The following is a 16,763-nucleotide window of genomic DNA, read 5'->3' as shown; positions in this document are numbered from 1 at the left end:
AAGAAGTAAGGGAAAAGGTCAAGTAACATATACAGGCAGACCTATCAGAACTACACAGACTTCTCACCAGAGACTAGGAAAGCCAGAAGATCCAGGGCAGATATCATACAGAACCTAAGAGAATACAAATGCCAGCCCAGGCTACTCTACCCAGCAAAACTCTCAATTACCATAGATGGAGAAACCAAAATATTCCATGACAAAACCAAATTTACACAATATCTTTCCACAAATCCAGCCCTTCAAAGGATAATAAAGGGAAAACTCCAACACAAAGGGGGAAACTAAGCTCGAAAAAAGGCAACAAAGCAATCTTTCAACAAGTCTAAAGAAGATAGCCACTAGAACAGAATTCCAACTCTAAGAATAAAAATAATAGGAAGCAACAACACCTTTTCCTTAGTATCTCTTAATATCAATGAACTCAATCCCCCAATAAAAAGACATAGACTAACAGACTAGTTATATAAACAGGACTTAACTTTTCCCTGCATATCAGAAACCCACCTCAGGGACAAAGACAGACACTACCTTAGAATAAAAGACTGGAAAACAATTTTCCAAGCAAATGGTCCCAAGAAACAAGCTGGAGTAGCCATTTTACTATAAAATAAAATCGACTTTCAACCTACAGTTCTCAAAAAAGATAAGGAGGGACACTTCTTATTCATCAAAGGTAAATTTTACCAATATGAACTCTCAATTCTGAACATCTATGCTCCAAATGCAAGGGCATCCACATTCATTAAAGAAACTTTGCAAAAACTCAAAGCACACATTGCATCTCACACAATAATAGTGGAAGACTTCAACTCCCCACTCTCATCAATGGACAGATCCGGGAAACAGAAACTAAACAGAAACACATGGACACTAACAGAAGTTATGAAACAAATAGATTTAATAGATATCTACAGAACATTTTATCCTAAAACAAAAGAATATACCTTCTTCTCAGCATCTCATGGTACCTCCTCCAAAATTGACCATATAATTGGTCACAAAACAGGCCTCAACAGATACAAAAATATTGAAATTATCCCATGCATCCTATCAGATCACCACGAACTAAGGCTGATCTTCAATATCAGCATAAATAATAGAAAGCCAACATTCACGTAGAAACTGAACAACACTCTACTCAAATGATACCTTGGCCAAGGATGAAATAAAGAAAGAATTTAAAGACTTTTTAGAGTTCAATGAAAATGAAGGCACAACATACCCATACTTATGGGACACAATGAAGGCTATCCTAAGAGAAAAATTCATAGCCCTGAGTGCCTCCAAAAAGAAACTAGAGAAAGCATACACTAGCAGACTGACAGCACACTTAGAAGCTCTAGAACTAAAGGAAGCAAGTTCACCCAAGAGGAGTAGACGGCAGGAAATAATCAAACTCAGGACGAAATCAATCAAGTGGAAACAAAAAGAACTATACAAAGAATCAACCAAACCAGGAGCTGTTTTTTTGTTTGTTTGTTTGTTTGTTTGTTTTTTGAGAAAATCAACAAGATAGATAAACCCTTAGCTAGACAAGTAGAGGGTACATGTATCCTAATTAACAAAATCAGAAATGAAAATGGAGACATAACAACAGAACCTGAGGAAATCCAAAACATCATCAGATCCTACTACAAAAGCCTATACGCAACAAAACTGGAAAACTTGGATGAAATAGACAATTTTCTAGACAGATACCAGGTACCAAAGTTAAGTCAGGATCAGATTAATGATCTAAGCAGTAAGCAGTCTCATATTCCCTAAAGAAATAGAAGCAGTCATAAATAGTCTCCCAACCCCCCCCAAAAAAAAAAGCCCATTACCAGATGGGTTTAGTGCAGAGTTCTATCAGACCTTCAAAGAAGACCTAATTCCAATTCTCCTCAAACTATTCCACAAATAGAAACAGAAGGAATACTACCCATTTCCTTCTATGAAGCCACAATTACTCTGATACCTAAACCACACAAAGACCCAACAAAGAAAGAGAACTTCAGAACTTCAGAACAATTTCCCTTATGAATATTGATGAAAAAATACTCAATACAATTCTCAAAAACCAAATCCAAGAATACATCAAAATGATCATCTATAGTGATCAAGTAGGCTTCATCCCAGGGATGCAAAGATTGTTCACTATATGGAAATCCAACAACATAATCTACTATATAAACAAACTCAAAGACAAAAACCACATGATCATCTTGTTAGATGCTGAGAAAGCATTAGACCAAGTCCAACACCTGTTCATCATAAAAGTCTTGGAAAGATCAGGAATTCAAGGCCCATACCTAAACATAAGAAAAGCAATATGCAGCAAACCAGTAGCCAACATCAAACTAGATGGTGAGAAACTCGAAGCAATCCCACTAAAATCAGGGACTAGACCACTCTCTCCCTACCAATCTAGATGCTTTAGGCTCCTATCACCTCAGCTTTCCATTCTTGATGGAATGGCTGTACCTTGAACTCTGAGCTAGAATAAACCCTTTCTCCAATAAGTTGCTTTTGTCAGAGTAGTTTATCACAGCAACAGGAAAGAATCTATGGCATAGGTCATGAGCCAAGGAATACAAGTACCCTCTGGAGGCCAGAGTAGGACTGAGCCAGAAAGGAGATAAAGTCCTTTTACAACCAAACAGGAGGGCATTTCTGCCAACATCTCAGGGGAGAGAAATAAGAAAGGTCCTCACTGTGATCTTCCAGAGGAAGTATGTGTAGGCTTTATCCTGCCGAGACTGTAATGGCTTAAGGTAAGTGACTTGTATAATTTTGAGCCATCAAATGTGTGGTGATTTGTCCTGGAAGCATAGAAAACACACAAGGGATTAATACTGTTAGAGCAGGGAGACAGGAATGAGGAGAGGAGCCATTTGCTGCTGGCTACAGGAAAGGTTTTGGCTTTTCTCCATTTTGCTGCTTTAGTTTTTCCAGACATGGAATCTGAAAGCTAGTGATTCTTGGAGGCCATGGAAAATACAGAGGGCACTGGACATAGTAAATGCTCTCAAGATGTTTCTGTATGGATGGGCAAGGATGGGTGACCCAACCACCTACCCATTGCTAGCTCCCTTTATGAAAGGCATATTTAATGCATGTATTTCCTGTTGGATTTAGTAGAAAAAGAAGATGGAATGCTTTGGTACTATAGAGACTTGGCTTGACTCTTGGTCTTCCAGTTAGTTAATGATAAGAGTTATCATGCAGACCTATTGTAAGGATAGAATGAATTATGTACTGAGTAAAGTGATTGATGATACAGCTGTTCACAACACTCAGCATTGGAACTGAATATCCATACCTCATAGCCTTCCCAGTTCTTCAATGTTTTAGGTAAATGATGATGTGTTTCTTAAAATTCAGCCAGACCTGATACAAAGTCCTAAGGAAACTAAGAAAAGCTTGATTTATATTGACCCCCAATTTCAAGTCTTTTGAGATCGCCCTAAATGTAGAAGCAGATCAGGAAGAGTCAAAGGTCACAGGTCTGAGAACAATTGTTCCTCGAACATTATATGTATAAGCTGAATTGCTAGCTTTCAATATTCTCCTTCTATCCCATTAGTTTATTTTTTTAAAAAAAGTTGAAAATTTTACTTTTGTCAGAGAAACAGAACCTAAAAAACAGCATCTTATGCTTTATTTTGAGCAGCAAGTTTAAAGGCCTTTAGTTAGAAACTGTTTCGGGTTTTGTGTACCCTTTACTCAGCTTCCTGTCATCAGAGCCCATTAACAAGCACTATAGTAAATACGACATTACCATTACTCCAGAGCACGGCTAACCTGCAGGCTTCTATGACTTTTACAGGCTTCCTGGTTCAGAAACCACTTTAGTATCTTATGCTGCATTCAGATGTCCTGATCACAATCTACTCCAATATCTATAACTCAACCTTTTAGACTGTGACAAGTATCTTCAAGACTTGAAGCTATGTTTCTGACACTTTTGGAGAACACTGGACACTTATTTTATAGCATGCAGCAAGATCCACTTGAACCTCTCAAATGAGTATGTTGATACTTCACACTTTAAGAGAAAACTCCTGAGAAGCAGTGCTGTGCCCTGGCCCGTGCATCCCATGTGTGGCATGTCCCCATCTCTCATCATTGCTGATCCTAAGAGCTTGGTTACTTGGCTGGCTAAGATGTCTGCCAGCTTTCTTCAAACTACTTATGATGATGTGTTTCTTCATAATTAATTAGTAATGGAATAGAAGTTCTTTTAGATATGAAAATACCTTTTTCTTACTAATTTTTTTTTCAGTTTATCCCATTTTGGTTCTTGTTTGAAGCAATTATCAACATGGAATCTGCCTATTTTTTTACTTATTAATATGTAATTAGAATTCTACCACAAAGAGCTGGGCATTTCTCCCATCTTTATTTAGTGTTTCTATCCACATGGATGCATACATATTTCCAGTGTTATTATTTCCCTGCAAATATTGCTCTAGATCGAGTTTTGGAAACTCCTTTATATTGGATCCAAGTTCCTTTGATAAGTCTATTTATCATCCATTCAAATGAACACCAATGTATTTTCAGCAGAGCTGGGAAACATAGGTATAGTAATGCTTCAGCTGAGTTTTTGTATTTATTTTAACATTATTCTGGAACATAAGTTCATACTGATGATAATTATAATTCCAACTGACCATAGGCTTCATTTTATCCTCACTAAGAATTTGGCCCTTGCATTGACAAGAAACTAGAAATCCAGAAAACTTCACTGAGCAGCTGGCTTTCTCTAGTGTCTGTGAACACTTGTGCATCTTCTTTACCTTATCAGCAAAGCATACCGATCTCTTTAACACCGCAGTGTGATCGCATCATGTGCTCTAGAAATTAGGGTGACCTGAGACCTGCTGTAAGTGAAGAACACTCAGACAGTACAATAGGCAGCTCTGATCCAGGAGAAGAGCCTGCCTGTAGCAATGCTTGCTCCGCAGGGCAGATGCTAGTCTGTAAATCATGCTTCTTTTGTGGTGACTCAAATTCTGTTGATGTTTCAGAAACAAGGTGATTAGATCAGCTACGTCTAAACTGGTAGACTAACATTTCAAATTTCATAAGAATAGTTTTGCAGAGCCCCTAGTCAATTTAAGGATAGGAAGCCTCATTGCCTAAACTTTAGAAATAACCAACTGAATGAATCACAAGGTGTGCCCAGCCTTGCATTTAGAATTAGGAAGGGTTTGCTAAGGATTATGCCAGTGCTATATTGAGAAGTCTGGGCTGTCCTGGCTCAGTGGGTGGTGCTCACATCTGCACTGCACCTCTATCACACAGATACAGGAACTCTTGCCATGGCAAAGAAGGTGTAGTAATAAGAACAGCGCCCACACTGCTGTGGGTTAGGCTGCCAGTCACTGATGCTGACACTGATATTTCATGTGGCCACACTGTCTATCAAAGGGACTCAGATTTGTATTTTAAATGTGTTTTGGCTTTCAGTTGGGCAAGGCTGTCTATAGCATTGTGAAATAAACACAAATCTTTAATTTTTGAAATTAAGTGAGCATTCTCACTTTATACAGATTAGAAATATTTTATTACATAACTGTGGAATTACTTTGTTTCTAGAAATTTTACATCCTTGAGAATATTATCTATTATTATCTATAACATGGTACACAATAACAGTGGGTCAATAATAGTTACATAGGATGAATGTACAACTCTCTCTACATCCTGTGACTTACAAATTAACTGGAGGATTGTGTTGAATATATATTTTTAGGTAGCTTATATACTACAAATGAAAACTTAATCTATCTCTAGGCTGCCTTTGCTAATTTCATGTATCCATATTTGTAGTGTGTTTGCTCTAGTCTTCACATATAACTGAGGAAACTGCAGGAAGAGGACATGTAACTGCACAGCTCTCCACACCTCTTCTTTCTTATCTCCTTCACCATCTTTGTTATCTTGGTATTAGTCAAGGTTCTCATGAGGATTTATTAGAGCAAGTCCAACAATGGATGTCTATTGACAAAAAGTCCCAGAATCCAGTAGTTGTTCAGTCCATGAGGCTGGATATCTCAGCTGGTCTTCAGTACACACTGGAATCCCAAAGTAGGCTCTAGTGCTGGTGAAGGAATTGGCTCTCCATTGAGAGTGAGAACAAGCAGGCAGAGAACAAAAATCTTCTTTCTTCCATATTTTTTATGTAGGCTGACAGCAAGTGTGGGAAAGATTAAAGGTAAATCTTCCCAAAAGATCTGGATTCAAAGTGTTTCTTCTTGCTTCGAATGATTTAATTATGGAAAAAAAATCTCTCAAAGGAGTATTCTGCTGCTTGGGTTTTAGTTGATTCCAGATGTAGTCAAGTTGACAACCAAGAATAGCTACCACAGTCCTCTCTGTCCAGACATCTTCTTGTACTTGATGTAGGGAAGGTCCCTTTATCTGAAAATGCCTTTAGCTCCTAAGTTACTTTCTCTGGACCCAGAGCCTTATGCAAACAGTGGTCAGTATTTAAGAAGCGAGCTACACCCTGCTGGCCTTCAGAAAGGTTTCTAAGAGGCAGCTGTCACTCAGTCTGGCCTCTCCCTACAGCCACAGTCTCAAGTATTTGTCTCTGTCACTGTTCCTGTCTTGAGTTTTTGTAAGTTTGACTTTGCTGTTTTGTGATATAGGCTTCTCTGGGCTTATTCTATTCAGAGTATAGCTTTATATCTTTTATCAAATATTAGAACATTTAAGCCATTTCTTTGAACATTTTTCCAGCCCTGCCCTCTTTCTCCTCTTTTGCTGGAGAGCTGATGCCATAAACATCCAATCCAAAGGCACAGATACTCTCTCTTCTTCTCCCTGCTTTCCAGAAAGCTGAGCGGTTTGTCCTACCTACACTCTCAACTACTGTTTACTGTTCTTCCTTTGCTACTTTTTCTTATGTTCTAGTTGCCATATTTTCAATTATACTGCGTCATTTAGTTCTTTCTATCCTCCCTGCTTTGACTGGGTGGGGCTTTCTAGGTTTGGGTTACAGCCATGTTCATAACTGTTGATTGCTACTATGCTGACTAAATTTCTGGTCAGAATGTCTAACACTAGCGTCACTAAGTTCTGAGTGTCTACTGCTTTTGTATTCAAAGTCCCTTCCTAATGGTCACAAGTCATTTTTAAAGGAAACATGGATGCCTTTAGTCATCATTTAAGGAGACACACAGCAGCTCTCATTTAAGTAAGCAGCAGAGAGGCAAAGGAAAATGCCTTCCGGAACCCTCACTCAGCACTCAGCATCTATCTGTTCCCTGACAGGAAGAAGGCTCATCCTAACTGCAAAGCAGGGATGAACTCAGGCTCCCCACCCCCTGCACTCAGCTTCCTACATCACCCTGGGCAGGAAGGCTTCATTCCTGCCTCTGAGAGCTTCTACTGGAAACTTGTTTGAGTGAATGCTCTTATAATCTTGACTCTCCAGGAGGCTCCTCTGCCCTACTCAGCAGGATGGTGGAAAGCTTTGTAGTCACTTGCTTTTGTCTCTCACACTGTGGGAGGAGACTGAGAGGACTCTTCACTGAGGGTAGAAGACAGAGCTTCCTACTGAGGAAACTGTAGCTCTCTCTGTGCTATTTAGCTATAGTTGAACAGTTACTGTCCAAAGGTCTGCTGTCTCACAAGGCTGTTGCTTTCCTGAATATAGGCTGAGAGCTTGAGCCATTGTGTCATGTGCACACCTGCTGAGGTTTTGGATGCTGGCTTCCCTAGCACACCGTCTCGTCTAGGAGAGAGAAACAGTGAACAGAGAACCTAGGGACTCCACTGCACTGTCATTATCTGGCTTCTTTTGTATGTAGTGCACACACACACACACACACACACACACACACACACACACACACGCACGCACGCACATGGACACTAGTCCTTAGTAGGAGGAACAGGGAAAACGTCTATTCCATTCTTCTAGATGCAGAGATTGCTATAGTTTTTCAAAAATAGCTGATAATGATTATCTTACTTTACTAGGTCTGAGATATTTTATGCATGGGTTAATAATACTTAATATTTTTTAAGCGGCTGCATTCTATTCATGCTTTAAGGAAAGATAAACACTGCAGAGGTAGCTTTTGCATAGCTCATATTGTGTGTGTTACAAGGGTCACACAGAATGACATATAATTAAAGATGAATATAGCAATTTAAACAATGTCTAAACACTGCTATATAAAAATGACAAAGAACTAACGCTTTCAAAAGGAAAGGAAAACCAAAGAAAGGCAAATGTTTTTTTCTTGAGGTCAATGCTAAGTCAGAATTTTGAGGGAAACTGTCCTAAGGTATTGGTTATAGATACTTCTTGACCAAGTAGTGTGTACTGGGCATCAGTGGAGAGATACAGATCTCAGCACATCACAGTCCCTACCTTTCATAAGTTGTTTAGTGGAACAATCAAGAATCCAGTCCCAGAGCAGCTATGGACACTGACAGGTGACGCATGTCCACGGGACGAGGGAGTTCAGGTTTAAAAGTATGTGTCAGAAAAGGGAAAGAAGGTGCTCACTGCAGGCAGAGGGAGCAGGACACAGGAGAGTCAGAGGGGAAAGAAGAAGGAAGGACAACAGTGCTACAAGGTGGGCCGGTGGCTGTAAGGTGCTAGCATCTGCACTCAAATCCATAGGCAGCCAGGAGCTGCAGGGTGAGTTCTCATCTCTTCCAGGAAGATACCCATGCTCTGGGCAACAAGGCCCCCCACAAAACACAGCTCTCTTGTTTTTCAATTTCAAGCCATGTTCATAGTTGTTAAGGCATTTTTGCCACAGGGGCCACATCACTGTCATTTAAGTGCAGGTGTCTATGATCTTTTTGGAACAGTGAGAACTGATAGACAGGAAAATGCCATCCACTATATATGTCTACTTCTGATTTCCTTCTGTAAACTACAGATAAAAACATTTTATTTCTACCCAGATAATTTTTATGTGATAAGTTAATAACAAATACAAGCAATTAAACAAAAAATAAAAATACCCCAAAAAACCCCTAAGAAACAAAACAAAAAACCCAAACCACCCCTCACCCCTCCAAAAAACCCATAATCACTAGCAGCCAGGGTCTCTTTACTAACAAATAGGAAATTAATCATAAACTGGTCTCATATCCATTTTTGGTAACATTCTTCCAGAATGTGTAGGAAAACTGGTTAACTCTAGTACAACTGGATATTTAACATGATTTTCTATTATATTTATATTTGAAGACACAGACGGATCACAAAATAGTTGAATAAATGTATTAAAAAGTAGTGTCAGGGCCAGGCCGGGAGCTCAGTGCAGAAACTGGCACTCATGCATGATGCTGCAGGTTCAGTTCCCATCACTGTTAAACACAACACTCCACAGCCTAGCAACTAGTGACTTGACACAGCTGCACAAAAATAGTCTGTAAAAGAAAGCTAAAGCCAGGCCCCAACTCCATCCTTGGTTTCCTTCAGCAATTATTCTGGAAGACATGAAGGAACTAGTCATGATGAACGACAGGCTCAGCAAAACAAAGCAAAGATGGCTAAGATGATGCAGAAACAAACAGTGTACAAGTATGGGGACCTGGATTCAGACCCTCAGCTCCCATGTAAGAGCTACATGCTGTGGCCAATCTGCATCTAATCCCAGCATTCGATGGGCAAGGAGAAGTGGGCAGACTGGAAGGTCCCCAGCTCCCTGGTCAACCAGTCCACCACACCAGCAAGCTCTAGCTTTGGTGAGACACTGTCCCAAATGATAGGGTGGGGAGAGTAAAGGAAGATACCAGATACCCATCTCTGTCTTCCACATGCGTGCCACACATTTGTGTATCTGCACATACATGTGCACATATGCACCATCACATACATGAAAAATAAAAGAACAGAGCTATGGACCTTTGATTTCAACATGACTGAGGGTAATGAACACTGCCACTCATTTCCTTCAAATGTCAGTGACAGATGACAATGGGCTCCTCTCAAGCTCGTGCCTCTGACTCCAGATCACATCTTTCAAAACTTCCTATGAGTAAGTGCTCACTCTGAAAACCTACTGGGAACTCTGTACTTCTTGCCCTCTCTATTCTCTCTTCCTGATTGAACTATGGCTCTCGATCCGTCTCTACACTGCTGCCTTCTTTCCTACTTTCAGTACTATCCTGTCTGCACTCCTGAACCTCCCTCTTCGAATAAAAACAAAAGTGCTCCTAATGATTTTAAGATCTTCACATGTTACCACTCAGGCTTTATTGCCTTTAATCTCTTTCTGCTTCTTAGCCTCTGGATGTTCCTATCACAACAGACCAAAGATGACAGTGATACCCCAAGGCTATCTTGCATTGCTGATATGAAGTCACAGAAAGATACTTTATGTTATCTCCCAAACTCCATGTCCCTGCTCTAATTATAAGAAAAATCAGACTCAAAACAAGGATTCTCTACAAGATACCCGACGAGTTCACCTCAGCACTGTCAGTTGTGGGAAGAAAGGGGTGACTGAGCTGCTTTTCTCCAACAGAGGAGATGAAGGGCACAGAAACTACAGGCAAGGTGACACACACAAGGAGCCTGGAACATCAGTAAAACTTGAAAGTCTACAGGTACGTAAAACTCTTCTGTTTTCTGAGTGTGAAGGTCCTCACACACTGTGGTGTCCTCTCGTACCCCACCACTGAAGTCTGTGATTTTCCACTAGTCATGCACACCTAATCTTACTTCCTAGCTCTTACTGTATATGGGGATTACTATAAACCAGTTTACTATTTAGTTTATTTGTTTTACAGTATTGGGAATTAATCCTAGGGTCTCACAAGTCCTCTACCATTATGCCCAGTACCTTACTAGACTGTATTCAGAAAACTTGAAAGATTACTTTACTCATTACTCATTCTAATATCTATTTGTCTATAGATTCATTGTTAAGTGTACAACTGAATTGTTTATAAATGACAGCATTTTCCTCTCAAATCCCCACTTCTCCTGATCAACTTTCTAGTCTTCTTTAGTGGGAATGCCTCAACAGACAGCTGACTGAGTAATGACAACAGTCATCCTTAAATTGTTTTTAGGATGGTCACAGAGATGTGCTCTTGTCAGTAAGGAAGTGCTCACTATTCTCATGCTGTTTGCTTTTATGAAATCCAATAAAATTAACTAAATATATCCCTTTTTCTTAAGAGAGTATTTGATTACTCTGAAGTCTGTTACAGTGACAAATAAAAACTACCTCCAATGTTATCCTGATACAGCATTATACATATGCACACACACATTTTTTCTCATTTTGAACATTTGTAAAATTATTCAATTTTTATGCACATTTGCACATTTTATTGTATAGCTAATATTTAGTCTGGGATTTTGGCATCTGTATTTTGACTGAGTATTTTATTTGGTTCTAGATATGGCAGTATATTTAATAAAGTGGGTGATCATCTTTCACATACTTAACTTCAAAGTATTTGCCTAAGAATAGAATGTTTATGACCTTGGATATTTAATAGAACTCACTGATGATATGTCTATCAATGATGCTATAGGTTCCATTTAGGAAGCACATACTAACATATAGAAAACCTTACTGTTATTTGATGTTCAAGTCTATACACTTTAATGCATACAGAGGCTCATGTAAGGACATTAGCATCAGGATATAAAACAGTTCTGTCATTGTTTCATGTCCTGAGGGCTAGTCAACAATGATCATACTCTCTCCCAGGTCCTCATAAACAATGGTTTGTTATTTACTAAAAGGTTTCCCTATTAGAAATGTCAAATGCAATCATTACAAAATGTAACTTTGGAAACAGACTGCTTCCATTCAAGACAATGCTCTTGAGATCTGCCTGTGCCAATGGTTTGACCTTTATTATACCATAATGTTCCAGGCCACACAACAGTTTCTTTACCTTCCACCTGTGAAGGATGGTGGGTTTCTGATATTTAATTTAGCTGTCACCCTGATTTTCTGTGGAAGATGTGCTGGTATGCTGCTGAGCACTGTGGGGTGGTTTCCTCAGCTGGTTGATTTTCTACATAAATGACATAGCCCTGTTGAGAGTGCTATGTTGGAGGCCTATGCATTATTGTATTGTTGTTTCTTCCTTCAGGTCTATTCCTCACTTGAGATATTTGTTAATGTATTTTCCAAGTTTTAAAACTACTTTATTTATTTAGTGAGTGTGCATTTGCACATGTGCCACAGATTGTGTGGAAATTAGAAGACATTCTCTGGAGTTGGTCTCTTAAGTTCTGTGGCTTGACCTTAGGGTCAGGCCATCTTGCTGACTGTACCAGCACATTTTTGCAAATGTGATCTATCATTAAGTGGTGACTCTGTCTGTGGTAACAGTGTCTCATTCACGTTCTCTAATTCTTAACACCACTCTTTGAGCCCCTGTCCTCAGAGATAAGGGGAGTCTTTTGTAGTTGGAATTTAAAAAGTCAGTATAGTCACCCTGTGACTTCTGATCAGAGTTGATCTCAGGCGCATGGAATCACTGATAGACGATGCTATTTCTTTGACCACTTCTGTGGTTCCTTTGTTCCTTCTGTCTGTTGTTTGGTGTTTTCATCCTGACAGTATTTTGATGTTTTGTTTCATATATCTTTTCTAAGTTTTTTCTTTGTGGGTACCATATTATAATGTTTGGGGAAATTTTTATGTCTTTGTTTATAAAGGATAGTTTTGCTGGGTATAGTATCTTGACTGGTAGTGCTTCTCTTTCAGTACTCATGGTATATTATCACAGTTTATCCTTGACTTTTTAAAAAAAGTTTCTGCTTAGAAATTTTACAGACTTGTTTAGTAGTTTCCCTTATGTGTAAGTGAGTCATTTTTCTTTTGGAGCTATCAGCATTTTTGCTGTGTTTGGCTTCTGTTTTGACAGCTAGGTCTCTTGGCACTGTGCTCTGTTCACTGAGGGGCAAATGCAGCAGGGTGTGTGTATTCTTCCCTCTGTCTGCCTGGAATCATAACTGGGTTGTACTTGGATGGGTTATCAGCTCTGAAAAACTCTTGAATTTTCCTGCTTCAGATGTTACTGTTGTATATTCTCTAATTCCCTGGAATTCACAAATATATCAGACTACAGTGTCTCCTAACCTCTTCTATATATGTCTGTTTAAATTTCACATTGTGTGTAATTTTCTCTACCTTATTTATTCTTTAGGTCTGTTAAACTTGCTGTTAAATTCATTTGGGGTTCTTACCACCTAATTATTATAATTTTGGAAATTATATTGTTTTTAACATATTGCATTTACTAAATTTGAATTTAGATAATTTTGTACATGTATGCAATACATACATACACTACTGTCACCCCAATTCTCTAACATTCCTATTAATCTTCCCTCCTGCCTACAAATCCCTCTTTCACATTTCTGTCTATTCATTCTATTCTGTGGCCACTGAGATCAACCAGGGCTAATTGTATGGCCATGAGTTTGGAGCTCATAATTTATTATATTTGTAGTTAATTTCCAAATTGTTTTTTTTAAACAAGACAGAGCATTTTATAATCAAAATAATATGAGTTAGATTTTTGCTTCTTTACTTTCTTTTTTGTTGTTGTTCTTTCTGATGTTCTTGTCTGTTTACCAAATTACTGGGAGATTTCTGTAGCATTAGGATAAAGGGTGTGCTTAATAGCTACAGATTCTTGTAATGCCTATACTTTAAATTCAAACATGGCTTAAGATGCTTTAGGTTGCAACTCAGCAGTGTGAACTGGGGCTTCAATGAATACACAGGAGTGAGTATGGGAGCCACTTCTCAGAGAGTCCTGCACTTCCCGGATGCCTGGCCAAGTTTAATTTGCTAACTTTGGCAGGCACAGAGACAGTATGGGTGCTTGTTTTCAGTTAATGGTTATACTAAAGATACCCCCATAATACATATTTGTTCCAGATATTTGCATACTGGATTATTTTATTACATTGAGATATCATTTATTACTTTATAAATTTATTGTTAATTTAGATATTCCAATATGAAATGAAAGATAAATACAAGCATTTCAACAATACGAAGAAAGCTCAGCTGGGTTTAGAAAGTTCTATTAAACTCCATGTATTTTAGGTACTCTGCAAACTATCAAAACAACATTATTCTGATTCAAAATCTACTTTAAAAAGCAAGTAAGACATCTAATATTGGCTAATATACAAGTAATTTTACTGTTTATTTAAAACTTTTACCCAGTTTGTCTTTTTGTTTAGTACAAAGCACAGAGAAGAAGACTTTATAAGGAGCTTCACTCACCGTTGTCTTGCCAGCAGTTCTTGGCACCGCCCCCCCTGTCACTGCCTCCTGGTAACACTGTCTGGTCTGCTGGCAATTCATCATCTGGCATGCCACCTTCACAGTCAGCTGCATCTGTAATACTTTCTTCTTCCACAATATGGAGTTTGTCTTCATCATCGGAATCTGAATTTGCTTCTACCACAGTATTATAATTTGTAACTGCAATACAAAGGAATGGATAGTTAAAATGCAAATTAACATAAAAACAGATTTAATAGTTGTAAGACCATAATTGGTAAGCAACTCACTTGGTAACACATCTAGATCCAGATGGTCAACAGTGACAAACATCAGTGTCCACACTTATTGAAAACTCACATAATGTATAAATGCTTTGCAAATATTAATACATTTAGTTCTTATAATTAAAAAAAAAACCTATAACACAGAGCTCTCCAGATACTGCTTATATTCCGATTCTACATGTAAGAAAGCCAGGAAGAGAGAGGGTAGTATCTCTGGCCTGCAGCCAGCCAGTCACGGAGCCAGGATTGGGAACCCAACAGTCTATGTTCTGTGCTCTCAAATTATGTTACACATACTCTTCATCTGTACTGAGCTCATTGTGAACAATGCTGCCATGTACAATTAGGCTTCAAGTCTTTACAGGGGCCATCTTTCCTAATAAAAATACATCATCATGAAAGTTACTCCAAGAAATATACACTGTGCAGCCATATGCAGTGCATATTAATCCCACAGTGACTTTGGAACATTTCAACTAATTTGGTCAAATTTGTATGTTATAAAATATCTAATGAATTTTAATGAACTTAATATCAGAATTATGAACAGTTGCTTTGAACAATTTCTATACTTTGTAGAGCCTGTGAGATATAGCTGACAATGAGACATTTTAAGCAATCTAGTACAAGTGAGGTTGCCCTTTGAAGTGTACATGGATCATGCTGGTGGCATGATTGGTACCTAACAGGATCAAGTAACTGAAAGACCTTGTTTCAACTATTTGCACAAAGATCACTATTTGTCACATTTGAGAGGAAGGGAAGAAAAGATTTCAGTCCATAATTCTTCTGAGTTACTGCTCATTATTCTTCTCCTTGACTCTTAGTCAGCTAGTCATTATTGACAGAGAGCAACCACCCAAATGCTTAGATGACAGGCATCCATAGCCCTCTCCCCAATAAGCACATGTGCACACTTGTGGGTGTGTGCTCCATACACCATACTAAACTATCCAGATGTACACATGCTACTGATAACATGAAGATAAAACTGAAAGCATAGATAGGTGCTTTTAAAGGTGAGAGAATTTTTTTTTTTTTTTTTGGTTTTTCGAGACAGGCTTTGTAGGCTGTGGGAAGACCCCAGACAAAGTACTTAAGGTATTGTGCACTTATATCAGGAATTTTTTCATATTTTGAATATAAAGAAATAATTATTATGTTAATATTTTAGCATAAATACATTTATCTAGATCTTTTCCTAAGAACAAATGGTTTTCTCTCATTATAAAATACATGCCCATCTTATTAAAACTCAAAATAAGGAAAAGCACCCATTTCCCCTCAATATACATTATAAAGGTTGAAAAAACAGCCAAGTATATTGCTTCAATGCACTGGGCATGCATGATACTGATTGTTATCACATCCTTTATCCTAGTCAACTATAATAAAGATCCTATATTGCTTGTCCCTGATATATACTATAGACACACACACACACACACACACACACACACACACACAGCACCATAAGCTACTGTTTGGCTAGTTGAGAATTTTCCATGTATATGTACCTGAAACCCAATTTTCCCCTGGTGCTGGCCAAACAGCATTCCATTGTGCAGGTACAATTTTTACCCTAGTTTTTGAGAAAATTCGTTTCCAGTGGCTAACATCAAAATAGCGCTTCTTTGCTGGTGTGGTCTTGCTATGAATCATCCCCAAGGGCCTGTGGACTGAAAGGCTAGACATTGGTGGCATTCATTTGAAAGCTCTGGATATGGCTGGAGGGGATAGGTCATTCCTCATGTCTTCTTGTGCGCTTGGCTTCCTGTACATCAGAAAGGGTAGAACACTGCAGATGCTGCTGCTGCTGCTGCTGCTGCTGCTGCTGCTGCTGCTGCTGCTGCTGCTGCTGGACTGTTTGCTTAGATCCACAAGGCCAACCAGTAACTGAGTATTCCAAAATACTGAGTCAAACGTTTTTCCTCCTTAAAGTAGTTTTTGTCAGGGATGTTGCCAAAGTGACACAAAAGCATGCAGATATAACAGATTTATCACAGTTTGTGGGTCAGGAGTAAACTGCTTGGTAGATAGTGTTCATATGTCACTCTTCAAAGTGACTTTTTACCATTGCTGAGCTATTACCTGAGAATGTCTGTTCAATATATCAATAAGAAAAGTTTTCTTTAATATAGATGGAAGCATGGGGGAGCTCTGTGAGAAGCCAAAGCATATAGCTGGGCCAAACTGTATACTATATACAACTTTAGACAAGCAGAATGAACAGTGTGAG

At 38.6% G+C, this 16,763-nt stretch overlaps 1 protein-coding gene across 9 annotated transcripts in view; it reads right to left on the bottom strand.

Annotated features, from left to right (window-relative positions):
* Zeb1 (zinc finger E-box binding homeobox 1) overlaps positions 1-16,763 on the bottom strand; it is a 183,508-nt gene that overhangs the window by 42,560 nt on the left and 124,185 nt on the right. For all 9 annotated transcript variants that reach the window (XM_029471837.2, XM_021150623.3, XM_029471835.2 and 6 more), the window contains one exon: positions 14,238-14,438. In XM_029471837.2, the coding sequence (XP_029327697.1) occupies positions 14,238-14,328 (91 nt within the window). In that variant the 5' untranslated portion in view covers positions 14,329-14,438. The remainder of the gene's footprint in view (positions 1-14,237; positions 14,439-16,763) is intronic.

This window comes from Mus caroli, unplaced genomic scaffold (genome assembly GCF_978045245.1).
Source record: "Mus caroli unplaced genomic scaffold, Mus_caroli_1 scaffold_19, whole genome shotgun sequence".
In the NCBI taxonomy this organism is placed as follows: domain Eukaryota; kingdom Metazoa; phylum Chordata; class Mammalia; order Rodentia; family Muridae; genus Mus; species Mus caroli.
This window is presented reverse-complemented; position numbering and strand designations above follow the sequence as displayed.